At 38.6% G+C, this 22,806-nt stretch overlaps 1 protein-coding gene across 7 annotated transcripts in view; it reads left to right on the top strand.

Annotated features, from left to right (window-relative positions):
• pkd1l2b (polycystic kidney disease 1 like 2b) overlaps positions 1–22,806 on the top strand; it is a 57,267-nt gene that overhangs the window by 12,699 nt on the left and 21,762 nt on the right. For 3 of the 7 annotated variants that reach the window (XM_021478036.2, XM_073907502.1, XM_073907501.1), the window contains 13 exons: positions 1,140–1,257; positions 2,350–2,485; positions 2,564–2,697; positions 13,000–13,137; positions 15,287–15,436; positions 15,819–15,943; positions 16,029–16,146; positions 17,992–18,117; positions 18,411–18,636; positions 19,092–19,282; positions 19,783–20,013; positions 22,166–22,267; positions 22,353–22,531. In XM_021478036.2, the coding sequence (XP_021333711.1) occupies positions 1,140–1,257; positions 2,350–2,485; positions 2,564–2,697; positions 13,000–13,137; positions 15,287–15,436; positions 15,819–15,943; positions 16,029–16,146; positions 17,992–18,117; positions 18,411–18,636; positions 19,092–19,282; positions 19,783–20,013; positions 22,166–22,267; positions 22,353–22,531 (1,974 nt within the window). Of the gene's footprint in view, positions 1–1,139; positions 1,258–2,349; positions 2,486–2,563; positions 2,698–4,966; positions 5,456–12,209; positions 12,444–12,999; positions 13,138–15,286; positions 15,437–15,818; positions 15,944–16,028; positions 16,147–17,991; positions 18,118–18,410; positions 18,637–19,091; positions 19,283–19,782; positions 20,014–22,165; positions 22,268–22,352; positions 22,532–22,806 lie in introns of those variants that run through there. The other 4 variants (XR_012382812.1, XM_073907503.1, XM_073907505.1 and 1 more) reach the window with 3 other exon arrangements.

The following is a 22,806-nucleotide window of genomic DNA, read 5'->3' on the forward strand; positions in this document are numbered from 1 at the left end:
GCAAGTACATAGTAGTTAAGGACACTTAATATAATGTGGGACCCAAATTTGTACCTAAAAGGTCCATATTAATACCTTAAGGGTACATTTTAGTACCTAAAAAGTACAAAAGTGTTTCTCCTAAATTTTTCAGGTACTAATATATACTTTTGAGGTACCAGTATGGACCCCTTAAGTACAAATGTGTACCTTTTAAAAAGGAACCACCCCAGTGACAGCCCGTGTACCTTTATTTTGGATAATTTTTATTTATGAGTTTTAACTTCAGAAGAGTTTTTTTTACTTGGAAGTAATGATATCAAACCTTTATAGAATAAGCAAATGTTAACATTTCAGGTACATACATTACAGTAAATGTAGAGAACCTGAGAATGTTTTACATATATATAATCTGTTGGTGACTTTTCTATTTGCATTTTTTCTTGTAGCCTGCAGGAAAATTTAGATTGGCAGTGTTTATTTTGCTAGTTAGTCTTAAAGAGATAGTCCACCTGAAAATTGAGAAACACTTGTTCCAACCGGTTTGACTTCTTTCCTCTGTTGAACACAAAAGAAGATATTTTAAAGAATTCTGGAAACCTGTAACCATTGGCATCCATATTTGTTTTTCCTACTATGAAAGGCAATGGTTGCATGTTTTCAACACTCTTCATTTTTTCTTTCATATAACAAATAGTTTAAGTTCATTATAATTATCCTGATCTTTATTGGTGTCTTAATTTGTTGGCGACTTTTCTATTTGCATGCTTTCCTAAAGTCTGCAGGACAATGAAATATCACAGAGTTTGCATTGCTAGTGCACATTGTTAGTCTTAAAGGGATAGTTCAACTGAAAATTGAGAAACACTTTTTTTTTGTGTTGAACACAAAAGAAGATATTTTGAAGAATGCTGAAGATCTGTAACCATTAACTTCAATAGTAGGAAAAACAAATATAAAAGTCAAAGATTACAGGTTTTAAGGGTTCTCCAGAATGCCTTATTTTGTGTAAAGAAATTCAGAAAAATTTGGAAACATGAGTGAGTAAATAGTATAATTAATGATTTAATATTAGCAATATTTTTTTTATGACCAAATATGATTTTATTTTTAGTTATCTATAATTATCCTCATCTGGATGCATTTGTATTTTCTTTCAGCTGCTCAAGTTGTGGTGAAACTGATAATCATGATACAATCCAACTGCAATTGCAAAATGCAGACTGCGATGACATTTCATGGTATGTGCAAGATGGCGGTAAATCAAAGCAATCCCGCGTAAGTATAGTCTAAAACACACAGTGAACTTATGTTTAATCTTACTAAAATGCTTAATAAATTTCAGTAACACTGAATAATAGTCCATTGGTTAATGTATTTACTAAAAAACAAACATGACTGGCCTGCCTTTAGTACCGACCTGTCTCCGATTATTTTGAAGTGTAATTACAGGTATGGTTGGGTTTTGGGGGTAAGGAACAGGAATGGGTTATATTTTCAAACAAAAATTAGGTTCCAGGATCAACATAGATATTAATCCAGGATCGCATCAAACTTGGCAAAATCATGACATGCGGAAGGGGAAACAGGTACTTGACTGGCCTGCCTACAGTCCCGACTTGTTTTCATTAGAGAATGTGTGGTGCATTTTGAAGTGCAATTACAGTTATGGTTGAGTTTAGGGGTATGGGAACAGGTATGGATTATATTTTCAAACAAAAATTATGTTCCAGGATCAGTATAAATGTTAATCCAGGACTGCATCGTACTTGGCAAAATCAGGATGTGCGGAAGAGGATAAAGGGAATTGACTGGCCTGCCTACAGTCCCGACCTGTCTCCAATAGAGAATGTGTGGCTTTTTTATTTGCATTTTCCTTACTGTCCCAACTTTTTCAGATTTAAGGTTGTAGATAATGTCAGTAAATACATTAGCTAACATTAACTAATGGACCTTTACTCTAAAGTGTAACCAAAATTTCTTACTTTCCGTTCTTATGCTGTGGTCACACTAGATTTCGAGCATCCCAAAATTTTTCATATAATGCTGTGAAAAGGCGCAGGATTAAACAAGATGATTAGACATTTCAATAAGCGAGCGACTGGTCCATATTTTACATTTCTGCACAGAGACGTCATGTTTTGATTGGTCCCATGCAGACACATGACACAACAGAGTTCACTAAGCTTGAACTTTGCAGAACTTGTCACACAAGCTTGGGTTTCCAGTCTGTCGCATTCACATGCGTATGAATGGAAGTCCATGGGGCGAAATGTGCAGTGTGATCGTGGCTTTAGACTTTACTTTAACCATAATATACTCTGCTTTTAATAACCGTTTTTTTCCAACAACTTTTTTTCTCTTATCTAGAAAGACAGTTCTAAGAGAAACTGCTTACAAAAACGCAACAAGGTGATGAATCCACAAAAAGGAAATAATGAAGATTTTGACATTAAAGCGAACTCGATCAGACCTTTAAAGATGGATCTCCTCGTGTTGGTGTCTTGTGCGTTCATTTCTCATTTTACAAGCTATTCTGTTACAGCTATAAAGTGCCTCTTATAACTCTTTCCCTATGATTTAGGCAAAAAAGGGAGCGCAATTTCATACGGGACGTTTACAATTCAATATTCCTTAATAAAGATGAGCAAAGATGAGGTGAAGAGCGCCGTCAAAGCCCAGCTGAGTCAAATCGGCACATCACTTGACACAGAACAGGTAACAAATAGTCTACCGTAAGAACAAAATGAACAAAACTCTGGACCAGATTTACTTAAAAGAGACTATATTCAGGCCTGTAGCCACCCTGGTGAAATGGGTGCTTCTTTTTTTTCTCAAAAAGTGGACCACCTCATTTTCTATTTAACTATGAAGTTTAAATACTGCATTAGTGACATTAAAGCACTATTTTTTGCTGGATTAGCTTGTTGGGGTCATCATAACCACACATTTGGATGTACTAAAAGCAATTCCTAAAGAGTTTTAAAATAAATAAATCAAGTCAAGTCAAGCTTTATTGTTTTTCTGCTACATGTGTGGACATACAGAAAACGAAATGTTGTGTCTCGCCAGACAACAGTGCTACATAAATGAATCATACAGTAAATACAAACACGACACTGGACATAGGAGCTATTTTAAAAAAGCCATGCATAACTAAAATATACTATAAGATACTTAACTATACACATAAGACAGGCTATACAAGTACTTTTACATATGTCTGAACAATGTTGTGCAGGATATTGTGCAAGAGAGGGATTAAATGTTTTATATTGTGCAAAAGAGGCATTTAAATTGTTTAAATATGAAAACAATATTTATTTTTGCAATACAAATTTATTAAATCACATATCCTAATAAAAAATTCGATATCTGTAAAAAATATAAATTAAAACCTTCCTATAGTCATTTATTATGCAAATAACAAACTGCACAGCACATTCAACTTTCATCAGTCGGAATTTGGAAGCAGAATCTGGCGCAGTGTGAATTCAGAATGGGAAGTTACGCCATGCCAAATTCGGCATCCCAAATTCTGTACTGACAGCCAACATAAGATTCCGCTTGGTCTGTAAAGCCTTCTTCGATTGGATATTTTCACAATTTATTATGGCATAGCAGTCAAAATAGGACACATGAGCTCATGTATATCCCTTTAAGGTTAATCATTGAGTTCTTTAACAAGGACTGCACAATATATAAAGTTGAAGTCAAAGTTATTAGCTCTTTTGTGAATAATTATTGTTGTGCTGGATCATCTACTAAATATTAGTATTTAGAATCTATAAGTTAATGCCTAGTCATTTAGCTTCTTTTAAGAAGAAACATTCTAACAGTTAGAATCAGTTATTTGCCTCATTTAAAAAGAACACCCTACAAGAATACACTTCCAATCCACTCATCCTGTGATCATCTGTAGAAGCATTGTCTGTCAGTTTATTATCTGTTTGTATTTATATTCTATCTCAGATATTATTGTTATGTACATAGAAAACGATAGCTCATTTTATGTACATCTTTTTACATAGTGTCACTCTGTTTCAACATACTCAATGTGGCATGGAATAAAGCAGCATTCTCCCACAATCTCACGTGATGGAAAGAGTTTATCTGTCTGTCTAACTTTGACAAGAGAGACGCCGGAGTGAGGGCAGAACAATTGTTTTTCAAATATTTCTCAAGTGATATTCAATAGAGCAAAGACATTTTAATAGTAATTCTGATAATATTTTTTCTTCTGGAGAAAGTCTTATTTGTTTTATTTCGGCTTGAATAAAAGTAGTTCTTTAAGTTTAAGTTTTTTAAGGTCAGTATTATTAGCCCTCTTAAGCAATATTTTTTTGATAGTCTACAGAACAAAGCCCTGTTGTACAATTAGGACACTACAATAACAATGGTGCAAAAAAAAAAAAAAAAAGAGTAAAATGCCCACACTAAATCTTAGCAAAACATTTTGCATCATTTATTTAATGCAAATGCAATAAGGCTAGTTGCATAAGTGAAGTTTATTGGTAAAAAATATTTGAGAGGATCATGTGCTTATGATTGCTTGCGGCAGATCCCACATTATTCAATTCATGATTCACCAATCAAGAGATTCTTAAGCCACTATAAATACCCTAAGTTCCATATAACAGATATATTCGTTTGGAAGAATCCCCTCTTCCACTCTTACTCCTCCTCCTTTCTTAGATGGGTGGCACGGTGGCTCAGTGGTTAGCACTGTTGCCTTACAGCAAGAATGTCACTGGTTCTAGTCCTTACCAAGCCAGCCGACATTTCTGTGCGGAGTTTACACGTTCTCCCCATGCTCACGTGGGTTTCCCCCGGGTTTCCCCGGTTTCCTTCCACCATCCAAAAAACATGCAACTTAAGTTAATTGACTATATAGGAGCCATATTACTTTTCATTTAATTATAATGTTTATTTGTATACTGATTGGTTTGAGTTTCACAGTGACGTTTTATGTTTTGGTCACGTGGGCATAACTGGCACCTGCTCGAACATATAAAGCGCGTGCACAATCACACAGGTGGAAGGAGAGAAGGAGAGTGGGGTAGCCGTATTTTTTGTTGACCGCAAACAGCCACGCAAACAGCAGCGCAAACAGCCACGCAAACAGCCACGCAAACAGCAGCGCAAACCAAGCAACGCAAAACTGTATCACAACGGCACACGCAACAATCATCACACCAACGCAATAATCGGCACCATACAGGTATTCAAAGACACAAATTGCTGTATTGTTTTTTCATGCTTCAAGTTACATAAAGTCTTTCCATATAACATCTTGGGCTCAGTGTCTCTGTCTAAAGCCACCAGCGCGTCACAAATATAAAGGACCCTCACTGCCTCTCGAGCGACTTATAGGAGGCATCAGGAAGTCGCAATATTTTGTCAACAAAAAACGGCATCTTATCAGGAAAATCATCGCTCGCAAAATCAGCGCAAAGACGAATCAGGAAGACGCCAAGTAAGTGATGCGATTGCAAACCAAATGGGCCACGTCATGTGTTCGTTTTCATAGGACAGATAAGTTTATCTGTGGATATATGTGTGGATGAGGAATCTGGTTGGCATTGGTGCATGTTAAAGTTGTTTGGAATGCAAATCGGATGCGCGAGGTCGCGCGACTTACTTTGGTGTCTGTAGGAAGTCTGCACTTTGCGGCTTGTTTGTGTGATGCCGTGATGTTGTTTGGAAGGAAAATGAACTGCTGTTGAATTGAATCGAATCGTTTGAGCGTGTTCAAACGTTGCATTGTGTTTGGATGTTGTGATTCACTGAACACTGAATCAAAAGAGTCACTATGAGTCAAACTGGTGGTACCCCGTGCTCGCTTGAAGAGATGGGAAAGAAAAGGGAAAGCAAACTCACTCAAAAGGCCTTGCTGAATAAAATTGAGAGATTGCAATGTGAACGTAAACGTGCTGTTGATAAAATCAAAGGGTTGATACCAAGAATGAAAGAATATATGAAACAAAAGGCAAACATCCTTCAAATAAAGCAATGTTTAATGACTTTAAACACAATGTGTGAGAGTGCTGTTAATGCACATGATGAACTTATGCCATTACTTCCTGAGGATGAATTTCTTAAACAAAAGGAATGGTTTTTAAGCATAATGAATTACAGCAGTGTGTTTCAAAACCAAACTGAGCAATGGATCAGTGAAACTGAGCAAACCCAGGGTGTTTCACAGAATGCAACAGAAATGAACGAAAATGTGATTTCTGCAAAATCAAATGAAGTTGAAAATGAGGATGAAATTAATCCACGTGATAGTGTCTCAAACATAAGCTGTAACAAATCATCACTGCCAAAACATTCTTCAACCTCATCTGCACGTTTAAAAGCCCAAGCTGAGTTGGCTGCTTTAGCCATGAAGAAAAAATTATTAGAAGAAAGACATGCACTGGAAGAAGAGGAGGAAAAGTTGCGTAAAAGGAAAGAAAGATTGCAACTGGATGCTGAAATTGCAGGAGAACAGGCAAAACTTGAGGTTCTCAAAACACACAGTACAACAACAAGTGTGATACTGACATCAAATGTTTCAGATGGGATGAACTCTTATGTGGCAAAACAGTCTAAACAACCACTCAATGTTGATGCAGGTGAATTTATTCCATCAGATTCAAATAAGGAGAGATATTTAGGAGCTAAACCCAAAGTCAAGCTTACTCCAGTGTTGGACAATATAACTCCATCAAACATCATTGACCCACCATTTTCGCAAAACCGCCTGAATTCTTTCGACATGCAAGATTCACAAGGACCACATGATTTCAATACAAATATTTTCATGGATTCGGAAACCAAAAATTGTGTTCTTGGTCTCATGAAGAAACAGAATGAGGTAACAACACTGTTGATGCAGCAACAGGGGCTTTCAGCTTTACCAAAAAGAGAAATACCCATATTTGATGGTGACCCACTGAAATACCACTCTTTTATTAGAGCTTTTGAGAATGGTATTGAGAAAAATATAAATGACAACTGTGACCGTTTGTATTTCTTGGAGCAATATACAAGGGGCCATGCTAAAGCACTTGTGGGGAGCTGTCATTATATGAATCCAGATCGAGGATATTTGAAAGCAAAAACTTTGTTGAAGGAACAGTTTGGGGACGAACAGAAAGTGGCCTCTGCTTATATGGACAAAGCCCTTTTATGGTCTCCAATTAAAACCGAGGATGTGAAGGCTCTGCAGGATTTCAGTTTCTTTCTCAGAGGCTGTTGTAATGCAATGGAGGATGTGCAGTATCTTCATGACTTAGACATGCCTTCTAATATGTTGTGTATTATTAAAAAACTTCCATATAAACTCAGAGATCGATGGAGGAGCCAGGTTTGTGAGCTGCAGGAAAGAAATAACCAGAGAGTTAAGTTCAAAGACATTGCTGATTTCATTGAGAAGCAAGTGAAAATACTCACAGATCCGGTGTTTGGTAACATACAAGACACTACATCAGTAAGTGGAAATAAAGGAATGAACAAACTTAAGTCACAATATCGATCAGGAAACAAAGGAATCAGCTTTGCGACCAGTGTGGGCGCTGTGGAAAGTAAATGTCAGTCTGAAAAGAAAAGGAAGGAAATTATAACAACAGATAAGAAAGTGTGTATGTGCTGTGGAGGAGGACACACCCTAGATATGTGTGTACAGCTGGGGAAGATGGTACACGAGAAGAAGATAGGCTTCTTGAGGGAAAATGGTATATGTTTTGGCTGTTTGTGTACAGGAGGACACATCAGTAAAAATTGCCGTAAAAGGATTTCCTGTTCAAAGTGTAACCTTAAGCATCCTACAGTACTTCATAGGGAACCTGCACATGTTACTGAGCAGACTGAGAGGAACACAGTGGTGCCTGTTGACAACATGCTGGTGTCAAGTGGTCTTACAGGGGCTGGAGATGAGGACTGCAAGCTACCCATAGTACCGGTTCAGGTAAAATCTAATAAAGGAAGCAAAATTATTAATACCTATGCATTTTTGGACCAAGGGAGCACTGCAGTGTTTTGTACAGAGAACTTGATGCACAAGCTTCACCTTACAGGAAGGAAGGGGCGTATTCTTCTACGAACCATGGGGCAGGAGAAGGTTGTGAGTAGCAACATTATATCTGGTTTGGAGGTTGCAGCTCTGGAAGGAGATCGTTTTCTTGAGCTGCCAAAAGTTTATACACAAGAGTCCATGCCAGTGCACCGAGGAAATATTCCAACTAATAGGGATATTAAAAGATGGTCTTACTTAAAACACATTCATTTACCTCAGATCGATTCCGAAATAGAACTCCTGATAGGAACCAATGTCCCTAAAGCACTGGAACCATTACAAGTGGTAAGCAGTGTAAATGATGGACCATATGCCATTAGAACCATGTTGGGCTGGACTGTTAATGGACCACTGATGGGAGACAGTGGAGAAAGGGTTAACTGGAAACAGCCCCTGGTAATGGTTAATAGAGTGTCAGCTGTAAATCTGGATGAGATTTGGCACCAACAGTTTAAAACTGACTTCCCTGAAAACCGTCTCGATGATTATGCTGGTATGTCAAGAGAAGATCAAAAATTCCTAGAACTAGTGAGTAATTCAGTAAAACATGTGAATGGGCACTACCAAATTGCATTACCATTAAGGAGCATTGACGTCAGCATGCCAAAAAACAAGAACATTGTCGAACAGCGTTTGCATCATCTGAAAAGGAGGTTTCAGAAAGATTCATTATTTCATGCTGAATATAACAACTTTATGAATGATCTGCTTCTTAAAGATTATGCTGAGAAGGTGCCTGTAGAGGAACTAGACCGCAGTGATGGAAAGGTATGGTATATACCACACCATGGAGTGTTTCATCCCACCAAGGGAAAGATGAGAGTTGTGTTTGACTGTGCAGCGAGTTATCAAGGAACATCGTTGAATGCTCAGCTCTTACAGGGCCCAGATCTTACGAGTTCTTTGATAGGAGTCATGACTCGTTTTAGAAAGGAACCAGTAGTAATCATGGCTGATGTTGAATCCATGTTTTACCAGGTACGGGTCTCTTCGGATTACTCAGACCTGCTTAGGTTTCTTTGGTGGCCTAATGGAGATGTGGAACAGCAACCTGTTGAATACCGTATGAAGGTGCATTTGTTTGGGGCAGCATCATCACCTAGTTGTGCCAATTATGCCCTCAGAAGGTGTGCAGAGGATTATGGATGTCACTACAGTGAGAATGCAGTAGACAAATTATTGAACTCTTTTTATGTAGATGACTGCCTTGTGTCAGTTGTTACAGAGAAGGAAGCAGTGTCACTTTACCAGGAGCTGGTTTCTCTGTGTGCCAGGGGTGGGTTTTCCCTCACAAAATGGATAACCAACAGGCCTGGTGTATTGGAAGCTATCCCTGAAAGTCACAGAGCAAGAGGCATGGAACGGTTAAACATGGAGTTGGATTCATTACCTGTGGAGAGAGTGCTGGGTTTGGAATGGTGCATAAAATCAGACTGTTTTAAGTTCAAGATTGTACTAAAGGATAGACCACTCACCAGAAGAGGAATTCTCTCTACTATCAGTTCAATTTATGACCCTCTGGGAATGCTAAGCCCTGTCATTTTAACAGCAAAGAAAATTCTGAGAGATTTGTGCAGGAGAGAAATTGGCTGGGATGACACTGTGCCGGAGTCCGTGTCAAAGGATTGGCTGAAATGGCTGCAGCAGCTGCATTTGTTGGATGTGTTTAAGGTGGACCGATGTGTGAAACCATCATGCTTTGGAGATGTTGTTACAGCCCAGTTACACCATTTTAGTGATGCCAGTCAGGATGGGTATGGAACAGTGTCTTACCTGTTGCTGAAGAACCAGCATTCAGTAATGCACAGTGCTTTCATCATGGGGAAGGCAAGAGTGGCTCCGTTAAAATCCGTAACCATCCCTAGAATGGAGCTTATTGCTGCTACCATGGCCAGTCGCATGGACATTCTTTGGAGGAAAGAGATGCATATGGATCTTTTGGATTCTGTGTTTTGGACAGACAGTACATCTGTGCTCAAATACATCCGAAATGAAACCTCACGATTCAAAGTTTTCGTTTCTAATCGGGTCTCTCAAATCCTGAAAGTTTCCAGTCCTGAGCAGTGGAGGTATGTGGACACTGCAAGCAATCCAGCTGATATGGCATCTAGAGGTGTTAAGGTGGATGTGTTTATTCAAAACACTACATGGGTGTCAGGGCCTCACTTTCTTTTACATCCGGAGAGTGAGTGGCCTGTAAACAAGGAGGACGTCAACTACCTTTCATCTGAAGACCCCGAGGTCAAAAATGTTGCTGCAACAAACGTTACACAACTCAAAGAAGATCCAGTCACTTACCTGATCAAGTATTTTTCTTCCTGGACACGCCTTAAGAAATCCGTAGCATGGTTCTTGAGGATCAAGGACTGGCTCATGTCTTGTTTAAAGGAAACAAGGCATTTTCATCAGACCGTTGTACAGTCTGACAACAATGCACAGCAGAGCTCCTCCGTGGCAGAGGAGATTGATTATTTTAAAAGGACAAGCAGTAAACTTACAGTGGAGGACTTGGACCGGGCTGAGCTTGCCATCATTAAATTCTGTCAGGGACAGAGATTTCCTGAAGAGCTAGCCAGTCTGGAGAAAGGGCAACGTATTAAAATATCCAGTCACCTCCATAAACTCTGTCCACAGCTGCAAGATGGAATCCTGAGAGTTGGTGGTCGTCTCTGTAGGTTGGCTATGCCTGTGGAAGTTAAACACCCTATAATATTAACAAAAGATCTTCACATTTCAGAACTCTTGCTGAGACATATCCATCAGGAAGTGGGGCATGGTGGACGGAACCATATGCTGTCCAAATTGAGGGAGAAGTACTGGATAACTGGTGTCAGTGTAGCCATAAGGAAAGTACTGTCCAAATGCATCGTCTGTCGCCGTCTAAATGCTCTGCCAGTTTACCAGCAAATGGCAGACTTGCCACACGAAAGAATAGTCCCAGATGAACCACCATTTACTCGAGTGGGAGTGGACTATTTTGGACCTTTTGAGGTTAAGAGCCGAAGGAGCATGGTAAAGCGGTATGGGGTTATATTTACCTGTCTTGCCATCAGAGCTGTACACCTTGAGGTTGCTCCATCATTGGATACGGACTCATTCATTAATGCACTCAGGCGTTTCATTTCCAGAAGGGGACAGGTGCGAGAGATCCGTTCAGATAACGGAACTAATTTTGTAGGTGCAGAACATGAGTTGAAAGCTGCTATTAAACAGTGGAACCAGGGGCAGATCAATGATCTTTTGCTGCAGAAGGGAATCAGATGGAGTTTTAACCCACCGGCTGGCTCTCATCATGGAGGATCATGGGAGAGGTTAATAAGATCAGTGCGTAAAGTCCTTAATTCAATGTTTAAGGTGCAAAACCTGGATGAAGAAGGTCTTCACACAGTGCTCTGTGAGATTGAAGCCATCATCAACAGCCGTCCAATCACCAAGGCTTCCATGGATCCAAATGACCTGGAAGCACTAACTCCAAACCACTTGTTGCTGTTAAAGACTTCACCATCATTACCCCCAGGGTTGTTCCAACCGACAGACATGTATGCACTTAGGAGGTGGAAACAGGTACAATACATGTCCGATCTATTCTGGAAGAGATGGGTTAAGGAATACTTACCTCAGCTACAGGAGCGTCAGAGATGGATTGGAGTTAAGAGGAACCTCGTTGTGGGAGATCTTGTGATCATTATGGACAGCACAGCTCCTAGAAATTCTTGGCCAACAGGTCGAGTGATCCAAACCTTCCCAGACCGAAGAGGATTTGTCCGTCAAGTACGGATTAAAACAAAAACCAGCTGTTTGGAAAGACCTATTACCAAGGTCTGCTTGCTGCAGGAGGCTGAGTTTGATTAAATTTGAACTACAGTTAAATTATTTTCTTTTTTTTTTGATAATGCCTTTTGTGGATTATTTTTTTTGCTTTTTTGTGGATTTTGCCATTAGGAGACAAAGAAGAAAAGTATGGACATTTTACTGTTGGACTTTACAGTTGAACTTTTGTGTGTTTGATTTATGTCTCCTATCTGTAATTTTGGATAATTATTATGTGGTGATCTAATAATTAGGGGCTGGTGTATAGGAGCCATATTACTTTTCATTTAATTATAATGTTTATTTGTATACTGATTGGTTTGAGTTTCACAGTGACGTTTTATGTTTTGGTCACGTGGGCATAACTGGCACCTGCTCGAACATATAAAGCGCGTGCACAATCACACAGGTGGAAGGAGAGAAGGAGAGTGGGGTAGCCGTATTTTTTGTTGACCGCAAACAGCCACGCAAACAGCAGCGCAAACAGCCACGCAAACAGCCACGCAAACAGCAGCGCAAACCAAGCAACGCAAAACTGTATCACAACGGCACACGCAACAATCATCACACCAACGCAATAATCGGCACCATACAGGTATTCAAAGACACAAATTGCTGTATTGTTTTTTCATGCTTCAAGTTACATAAAGTCTTTCCATATAACATCTTGGGCTCAGTGTCTCTGTCTAAAGCCACCAGCGCGTCACAAATATAAAGGACCCTCACTGCCTCTCGAGCGACTTATAGGAGGCATCAGGAAGTCGCAATAGACTAATCTAAATCAGCACCATAGACATGCTCCAAATAAGTAGTTATCTCTTTAGAGCAATCACTATCTGTTAATTAGCTACTACAGCAGGGGAGTTTTCGAGATCTACCTAAGCTCAAACTCCCCTCATGCCTTGCAAACGGGAGGGAACCCTGGGCTCGAGGATCTTTAAGAGCTCAGGGCTCTCTTCCAGGACAGCCTTCCAAGCAAGGTTTATAATCAATCATAAGCTAAGCGTGAACTCTTGAAATTACAGTATGCACAGTTAAGTTAAAAAATTACCTTGAGTAAATCTGGTCCTACATTTTTGTATTATGTGTGTTGTTTTTGAACTGTATATATGTGTAATACTTATTTCCTTATATCCATTTTCCAATTGCAGTTCAAAGAAGACCTTCTGTTACAGATCTCTTCACTTTTAGAGGACTCTGAACCGCTCCAGCCCTCAGATGTGCAGTCTTATGCCAATGATTTGGTGAACATCGTTAAAGACGAAGGGAAAATGACTGTTGCTGCTCAGGTAATTCTGTGACCGAATGTATCATCATTAGAAATATGATCGAATGCTATTACTGGGGTGGCATGAAGGCTCAGTGGTTAGCACAGTCACCTCACTGCAAAAAAAGTTGCTTGTTCGATTCCCGGCTGGGTCCGTTTCTGTGTGGAGTTTGCATGTTTGCAGGGTTTTCTCCGGATGCTCTGATGTCCAAAGACATGCGCTATTGGCGAATTGGATGAACTAAATTGACTGTAGTGTATGTGTGTTTGAATGTGAGAGTGTGTTTTCCAGTAATGGGTTGCAGCTGGAAAGGCATCCGCTATATCAGTAGTTCTCAAACTTTTTTCACCAAGTACCACCTCAGAAAAAATTGTTTCTCAAGAACCACCTCAATGACTGGTATTGAAATAGTAGGCCTACTTAAGCGGCTACAGCACAGTTCACAATTGTGGCAGATTAAATCTTATTATTATGAATATCTATTATTGTCAGCCACTTTAAACATAAGAAATAGTTTGAACAATAACACACTTACAGGTAAAAAAGACAAATAAAATGTCAATGTTTAAATTCAAATGTGATTTTAAAAGTTAATTAAAAATGGCACTGTTCTTACAAAGTTAAAAGAAAACTGCTGTACTTAAATGTAAAATATTATTATAAATAATAATACTGGCCATCCCCAGCCAAGGTCAGCCCTGGCCAGCCCAGGTGGGGCCCACGCGGGCCAGCCCAGGTGAGTCCTACATTGGCCATCCCATCTTGGTGGATTCAGGGCATGTGCCCCAGTAAAAATCGCCAGTGCCCCAGTAAATGCTTTGAGGTACGATTTACTTTATATGCAAGTGCTATGTGTGTCAGATAAGCAAGTAATTATAACATTGGGATAAAAAAATACGAGATGCACCCCCAACAACCGTTACAAGTATGGGAAGGAAAATAACCTCAAATGATAGAATACATAACAAACATTAGAAAAATTAAAATAAATTAAAAGTTTAACCTATTAAATCTATTAATCTAACCTATCAATTTCCTGATCACATCATTGTTATCGTACACGTCAAAGGGTTAAAAGTGTGTTAACTTTTTTACTTGAAATATTCAGCAATTCCTCCGCGTACTACTAGACGGAAGCCCATGTACCACAGTTTGAGAACCACTGCGCTATATAAAATGTATATCCATTCATTCATTTTCTTGTCAGCTTAGACCTTTTATTAATCTGGGGTCGCCACAGTGGAATGAACCGCCAACTTATCCAGCAATTTTTTTTACGCAGCGGATGCCCTTCCAGCCGCAACCCATCTCTGTGAAACATCCACACACACACACACTCATACACTACGGACAATTTAGCCTGTACCGCATGTCTTTGGACTGTGTGGGGAAACTGGAGCACCCAGAGGAAACCCACGGAAAGGCAGGGAGAACATGCAAACTCCACACAGAAACGCCAACTGAGCCGAGGTTCGAACCAGCGACCCGGCAACCTTCTTGCTGTGAGGCGACTGCACTACCTACTGCGCCACTGCCTCGCTCATAAAATGTATAATATGTCGGAATAGTTAGTGGTTCATTCAGCTCTGGTGACCATTGATAAATAAGGGACTAAGCAGAAGGAAAATAAATGAATGAATGCTATTACTGTAACCACAGGGAGTAACACCACAACAGAAGGTAGGATCCAATATGCAGGTTTATTCACAGTCAGGCAAGCAGTGGTCAATACGGGAGCAAACAGGTATGTGAGGACAATCCAGAATCGTAGTCAGTTAAACAATCAAGAGGTCGAAAGGCAGGCGGCAGACAAGGATAACTAAATAAACAAGGCTAGGTTCAAAACAGGAAAACAAGACAAGGAAACCACGTTGTAATGCTACTTTACAGTGAACAAGACTCGGCCAACTGAAGGGGTGAATTTGTGGCTTAAATAGTGTGTGTTAATCAGTCTCTGAAAGTCCTCAGGTGTGCAAATGTAATCAAGCTAGATGAGTGAGCAGGCGTGAGTGTCTAGGAGAAGTGCATGTATGCATATGTAGTCCAGAAGAAGGCAGATATGTAGTTTTATGAGTGAGTGTTTACCAGCGACATCTGGTGGTTGTTCGCTGGTGAACATGACAATTACTGCACAACAGCTGATTGAGCCATCTTCTTTTTTTTTTCACAGGAATATGCTGGTCAAATATTAAGCGTTCTTGGTAGCTCCCTGACCTCCATTGATCTGACTCCGGGTAACATCTCTGCACTAGCTGACACAGCCGCACTCATTGTACAGTCTTCTAGTCACCTTCTTGGAGCCTTTGATAGGGACAAAGAGGTAGGTTTTACAAATAACCTTGACATCTTTTTTAAAGTTGGTTACTAGCTTATCGACTAGCCCTGAGCAGTAGTCCTGAGCCCATATGGTGATGTCGCTTATATAAAGTGACGATTCTTAATGCAGTGTCGCCTGAAGGATCGGTATCTCACGTATTTGATGGCGATCCTCAGCCCATCTTTGGTCCTTAAGAACTAGACCTTTCTTGGATGCTGCTTTTGTCCCAAAAAAACCTCAAGGACTGTGCTGTCTCAGCTCATTTTAAATAAGTAGCTTGAACAAACAGCAAACTTTATTTTTTGAGTGTAGACCAGTGATCATGTTTTAAAACACATATTGAACAAGTCAGGCAATTTGCATAAGCATTCTCCTGGCCTTTCAGAGCGACATCACTAATTATCTGCTCAGCGCGGTGGACTCTGTGCACACTTTCCTGCTAGCGAATAAAACACCTGATCAGGAGCCTGCGGTCATCAGCACTACAAATCTTAACATCTATGCCAACAGGTACGGACAATCAGAATACAAATCATATTTTTCATTAATGAAAAATTATTCCTGTTTTTGGTGTTTTGATTATTTCTCTGGTTAGGCTATCTCCACATAACCTTCAGAAAGAGCCTTTCGCAGTTGTAAACAGTTCAGCCAGCTTCAAGCTGCCAAACCTGGGCTCTGATATCCTGCCTGTGGGTGAACCAGTGGATGTAAAGGTGTGTATTAAACAAAAAAAAAACTCTAAAAATGATCAAATTAATTTATTAAGCATCATTTATGTGGCCTGTATTCGTTCTTTAATAGGATTTTTTATTTATGTGTTGTTGTTTTTTTTTTTTTTTTTTTTTTGAGGAAAACGGTTTAAAAAAAGTTATAACTGCTTTTTTTTCTAGCCAAAATCAAACAAATAAGGCTTTCTCCAGAAGAAAAAATATATAGGAAATACTGTACTGTGCTGATATATACACTTCCTCAAAAAAAGTCTAGTCATCGATCCCAGTTCGATAAGAGCAACAAATAATACCTTGACTTCCAGTTGATAATTTGGAAAAGTGGCAGAAGGTCGATTTTTCTGATGAATCATCTGTTGAACTGCATCCCAATCATCACAAATACTGCAGAAGACCTACTGGAACCCGCATGGACTCAAGACTCTCATCATGGTTTGGGGTTACATTCAGTATGGGGGCATGTGAGAGATCTGCAGAGTGGATGGCAACATCAACAGCCTGAGGTATCAAGACATTTGTGCTGCCCATTACATTACAAACCACAGGAGAGGGCAAATTCTTCAGCAGGATAGCGCTCCTCATACTTTAGCCTACACATCAAAGTTCCTGAGAGCAAAGAAGGTCAAGGTGCTCCAGGATTGGCCAGCCCAGTCACCAGATATGCACATTATTGAGCATGCCTGGGGTAAGATGGAGGAAATAATCTTAATGAACTCTGGGAGTCCTGCAAGAACACTTTCTTTGCCATTCCAGATGACTTTATTAATAAGTGATTTGAGTCATTGCAGAGATGTGTGGATGAAGTCCTCCAAGCTCATGGGAGTCCACTGCGGCATGACTTTATATTCTATACTGGACATTATTTCTGTTAAGTGACAAGACTTTTGTCTAAGCAAAGTCAGACCTTACTCTCCTAATTAAATAATTAAAAATCAAGGCTTGATCATATTATATTTTGGTAAAAAAAGAAAAGAAAAAAAAAGCTTAATCTAGAGGCCTTTGCCCTTCATTTAAGCCACTTCTGATACCAAATCAACTAGTAGTCAAGTTATTATTTGTTGTTACTAAAACTGTTGTCAGGTAATGTGTGTGTGTGTGTGTATATACATGCTTCTGCTGCAAAAACATTAAGGGATTACTAATTAGGTAATTTAATTACAGTTACTTATAATTTACTTGCCTTAAACACTCTACATAAATTGATCAGTTCTATTTAAATACAATTCAGAGATGCTGAGTAATATATAATTATTATTATCACTGAATAATTTTAGAATATTGAAAATATTACAGAATAATATTTGCTACTAAAGAATATTTATCATTTATCGTATGCTTATGAATATTACATTGAGAAATTATTTCGTGACAAAATAGGTATAGATTTAGATTTAGTGAAGCAGAGTAATTTTAAATAATTTAGTCAGTTATTTCCATATTAACTCAATTTTCAACTAAAGAGAAATGTATTTGTCTAACAGCTGCAGTAAAAAAAAAAAATACATATATATATATATATATATATATATATATATATATATATATATATATATATATATGATATACAGTCATTTACAGTGGATTTCACAGAAGAAAAAATTGTTTAATAAAAACATGAAAACATCATATTTGTGTGGTATTAGTTTAATATCTGACTGTTTTTCTATTGTTGTGACTTCAGAACTCATTTTCTGTGAAATTAATGCTGAATTAATACACACCGGTATACTGCAAATAGCTTCATATTTTTTGTAATTTTTTATCATTTTAACTGCAATTTTTCAAATCCGATGAACATAATACATAAACATATATGCTCTTTAATCACAGATGGCACATTATAACATTGATCCATGGGCTGAAGGTCATCCTATTTCGAGTATTGTGGCCAGCATGTCTCTCTCCAAAACAAACGGCTCTGGCATTCCTGTGGCAAACCTCACTGAGGAGATTGAGGTAAAATCACCAACCAACTGATCCTACTGATTAAAACAGGAAGTAAAAAAGTGAAAACAGAGAGTATAATTACTGACTCACTAGCATTTCCAAAATAACTGTATTTATAATAACTTTTCAAACTGATTTTAAGACATACACCACACGTGAATGGGTTAAAATGTAGTAAGTTAACTGCTAAATATCATTATACTTGCCAAATGTATTAACATTTTTTTTTTCTGAGAATGTATTATAAATATAAGTAATGTGTATTAGAAGAGGATTCAATTAGACGTTTTCTTGATCTCCAGATCTTTTTACCGAGGTTGAATGCCTCAACGGTGGACACCTCGGATGTAGACCTGGGACGCTACAGTACTACAGTCATCAATATAACCACCCCCAATATTACCCTGGTCATCAAGTTCAGTCCGTCGGAAGATTTAACACTGCTGGTACTTCTGGGTTATCAGAGTCAACCTACTGAAGGAAACAACAAAGCCACTGTTACTCTTCCACAGCAAGGAAACTCACAAGGTAAACAGGTATTGTTCTCTGATGAGTCCACCCTTACTGTTTCTCCCACATCCCAAAGAGTAACGATGTGGAGAAGCCCCAAAGAAACATACCTCCCAGACTGTTTCATGCCCAGAGTGAATCCATCCGTGATGATTTGGGCTGCAATATCATGACATACCCTAGGCCCAATACTTGCGCTAAATGGTCACTGCCAAGGACTACAGAACCATTCTGGAAGACAATGTGCACCCAATGTTTTAAACACTGTATCCTAAAGGCTGTGCCGTGTATTAGGAAGATAATGCACCAATACACACACTAAGACTGGTGACAGAGTGGTTTGATGGACACAAAAGTGAAGTTGAACATCTGCCATGGCCTGCACAGTCACCAGATGTAAATATTATTGAGCCACTATGGAGAAGCGAGCCATCCCTGTTACTACTTTTCTTATTTCTTTTTTTCTCACACAGACGAAAGGTACACATGGGTTCTGGGTCCTGATGCCTTGGCCCTAGATGTTGGGGTTTACAACCTTCTCATACGACCTAAAGTTCCTCCAGGTGTAAAGTCTATCAATGCTTCGGTAACTGTTACAAGTGTTACTGCTCAGTGCATTTTCTGGGAAGAGGCCAGAGCCAACTGGAGTGACTACGGCTGTAGGGTGAGTGTCATCAGAGCATCCCTTCAACAGGATTAAATGCATTTAGGGTCTGGAAATGTTGGAATTTTCTTAGAATATGTATTTAATATTGGAGTCACTTCACTATGATTTTGATATGGTGTGTTTAAATCAATTCAATGCTTAAAGGGACAGTTTACCCAGAAATTAAAGTTTACAGTCCTCACCCTTCACTTGTTTCAAATCTGTTTGAGTTTCTTTGTTCTGTTTAAGAGGAAAGAAGATATTTTGAAGAAAGCTGGAAACCTGCATCCATTGACTTCCATAGTATTTGTTTTTCCTACTGTGGAAGTCAATGGTTACAGGTTTTCAGCTTTCTTTAAAATATCATCTTCCTTGTTCAACAGAAGAAAGAAACCCATAAGTGTTTATGAGGATGAGTTAAAAGGTTCTTTGGTGAACTATCTCCTTAATGTCATTCTTATTAAACACTAACAAGGCTTTACCTCTGAAAGCTTTAGCTGTGCTTCTTTATTTTTTAGGTTGGCCCTAAAACGACTCCATATGTTACCCAGTGTCTGTGTACCCATTTAACCTTTTTCGGGAACAGTTTTTTCGTCATGCCCAATACAGTAGATCCAACCAAGTCTGCTCAGCTTTTTTCCAACTTCGCCCAGAACCCCGTAGTAGTGTGTTTTATCGGTGCCATTTTTGTGGCATTCATCCTGACAGCGGCGTGGGCTCGTAGGAAGGACCTAAAGGACAAAGCCAAGGTCTGTCTACAACTTTTCTAAGTTTATGGTCTCTGGGTGCCACCCATGTAATATTTTAAAATCAGCCTAAACATTCAACCCAGGCTCATTGTGGATATGTACCCCTGTATACATTTCTGGAGAGCGCGAAGTACATCCCAGGAGCTTTTTTGCAGTTTTGTTTTCGCAAATCCACCAGAGGCCAGTGTACAGATCTCAAATTTCTCTTGCGAGTGCCATTCGTGCCTGCTCTTCTCACATAAATCCACTAGATACTTTATATTTGCCATGATGACTGTACGTAATGTCTTGCTAGATTTTCTTCAAGATACTAGTATTCAGCTTAAAGTTACATTTAAAGGCTTAACTAGGCAAGTTGGGGGAATTAGACAAGTTATTGTATAACAATGGTTCGTTCTGTAGAAAATCGAAAAAAAAATTGCTTAATCGGGCTAATAATATTGACCTTAAAATTGTGTTAAAAAATTAAAAACTGCTTTTATTCTAGCCAAAATAAAACAAATAAGACTTTCTCCAGAAGAAAAAAATATTATAGGAAAACTGTGAAAATTTCCTTGCTCTGTTAAACATCATCTGTGAAATATTTAAAAAAGAAAAAAAAAACATCCAACCCAGGCTCATTGTGGATATGTACCCCTGTATACATTTCTGGAGAACGCGAAATATGTCTCAGGAGCTTTTTTGCAGTTTTGTTTTCGCAAATCCAACAGAGGCCACTGTACAGATCTCAAATTTCTCTTGCGAGTGCCATTCGTGCCTGCTCTTCTTACATAAATCCACAAGATACTTTATATTTGCCATGATGACTGTACATAATGCCTTGCTAGATTTTCTTCAAGATACTAGTATTCAGCTTAAAGTTACATTTAAAGGCTTAACTAGGCAAGTTGGGGGAATTAGACAAGTTATTGTATAACGTTTGTTCGTTCTGTAGAAAATCGAAAAAAAATTGCTTAATCGGGCTAATAATATTGACCTTAAAATTGTGTTAAAAAAATTAAAAACTGCTTTTATTCTAGCCAAAATAAAACAAATAAGACTTTCTCCAGAAGAAAAAATATAATAGGAAAACTGAAAATTTCCTTGCTCTGTTAAACATCATCTGTGAAATATTTAAAAAAGAAAAAAAAAACATCCAACCCAGGCTCATTGTGGATATGTACCCCTGTATACATTTCTGGAGAACGCGAAATATGTCTCAGGAGCTTTTTTGCAGTTTTGTTTTCGCAAATCCAACAGAGGCCACTGTACAGATCTCAAATTTCTCTTGCGAGTGCCATTCGTGCCTGCTCTTCTTACATAAATCCACTAGATACTTTATATTTGCCATGATGACTGTACATAATGCCTTGCTAGATTTTCTTCAAGATACTAGTATTCAGCTTAAAGTTACATTTAAAGGCTTAACTAGGCAAGTTGGGGGAATTAGACAAGTTATTGTATAACGTTTGTTCGTTCTGTAGAAAATCGAAAAAAAAATTGCTTAATCGGGCTAATAATATTGACCTTAAAATTGTGTTAAAAAAATTAAAAACTGCTTTTATTCTAGCCAAAATAAAACAAATAAGACTTTCTCCAAAAGAAAAAATATAATAGGAAAACTGAAAATTTCCTTGCTCTGTTAAACATCATCTGTGAAATATTAAAAAAAGAAAAAAAAAAACATCCAACCCAGGCTCATTGTGGATATGTACCCCTGTATACATTCCTGGAGAACGCGAAATTTGTCTCAGGAGCTTTTTTGCAGTTTTGTTTTCGCAAATTCACCAGCGGCCACTGTACAGATCTCAAATTTTTCTTGCGAGTGGCATTTGTGCTTGCTCTTTTTGCATAAATCCACCAGAGGCCGCTGTCGACTGACTGACTGGCTGACTGACTGACTGACTGACTGACTGACTGACTGACTGACTGACTGACTGACAGACTGACTGACTGACTGATCCCCCCACCCTCCACCTTTCCTAAACCCAACCGATAGTGTTTTCAAAAGCACAGATTGACAAATTTCCTTGCTCTGTTAAACATAATTTATGAAATGAAAAAAATTAAAATCTATGAAATCTAAAAAAAGAAAAAAAAATCACAGGAGAGCTAATATTTTTGACTTAAACTGTATATTATATTTGATATACTGCGTTTCATCCTCCAAAAGGTAAAGGTTACTGTGCTAGATGATAATGATCCTTTTGCTGAGTACTGCTACTTGGTGAAGATCAGCACTGGGCATCGGCCGGGATCTTCCACTTCATCACGGGTTGGCATTTGCATGCATCATAAGCTTTTCTTCAGGAAATATGAGTGTACCATACAAACTTTATAATGTCATTTCCACTCTTCAGGTTATAGTGACTGTTCAGGGCATGGAGGGAGACTGTGAGCCCCATCATCTGACTGACCCGGAGAAGCCTGTGTTTGAAAGAGGAGGAGTGGATCTGTTTTTACTGACCACCCCTTACTCACTGGGAGACCTGCAGAGCATCAGACTATGGCATGACAACTCCGGAAATCATCCTGCTTGGTAAGTTGGTGGTAAACAGTTCACAAATGGACCAAACATAAATACATATATACATATAAAAACATATAAATGCACATACATTTAAAAAAAAATCTAAATATTAAAAACTTTCAAGGATTTGAAATTATAATGACCGTTGAATGCATCATAACAGAAAAGAGTTCATTATACAAAATAAAGAACTTTACATCTAAATATCTGCGGAAAACAAAACAAAAAAAAAATAACCTACTCAACCAGTTTGAAATTATTAAACCAGTTTTTTATTATTAATA

Source organism: Danio rerio, chromosome 7 (assembly GCF_049306965.1).
Source record: "Danio rerio strain Tuebingen ecotype United States chromosome 7, GRCz12tu, whole genome shotgun sequence".
NCBI lineage: Eukaryota > Metazoa > Chordata > Actinopteri > Cypriniformes > Danionidae > Danio > Danio rerio.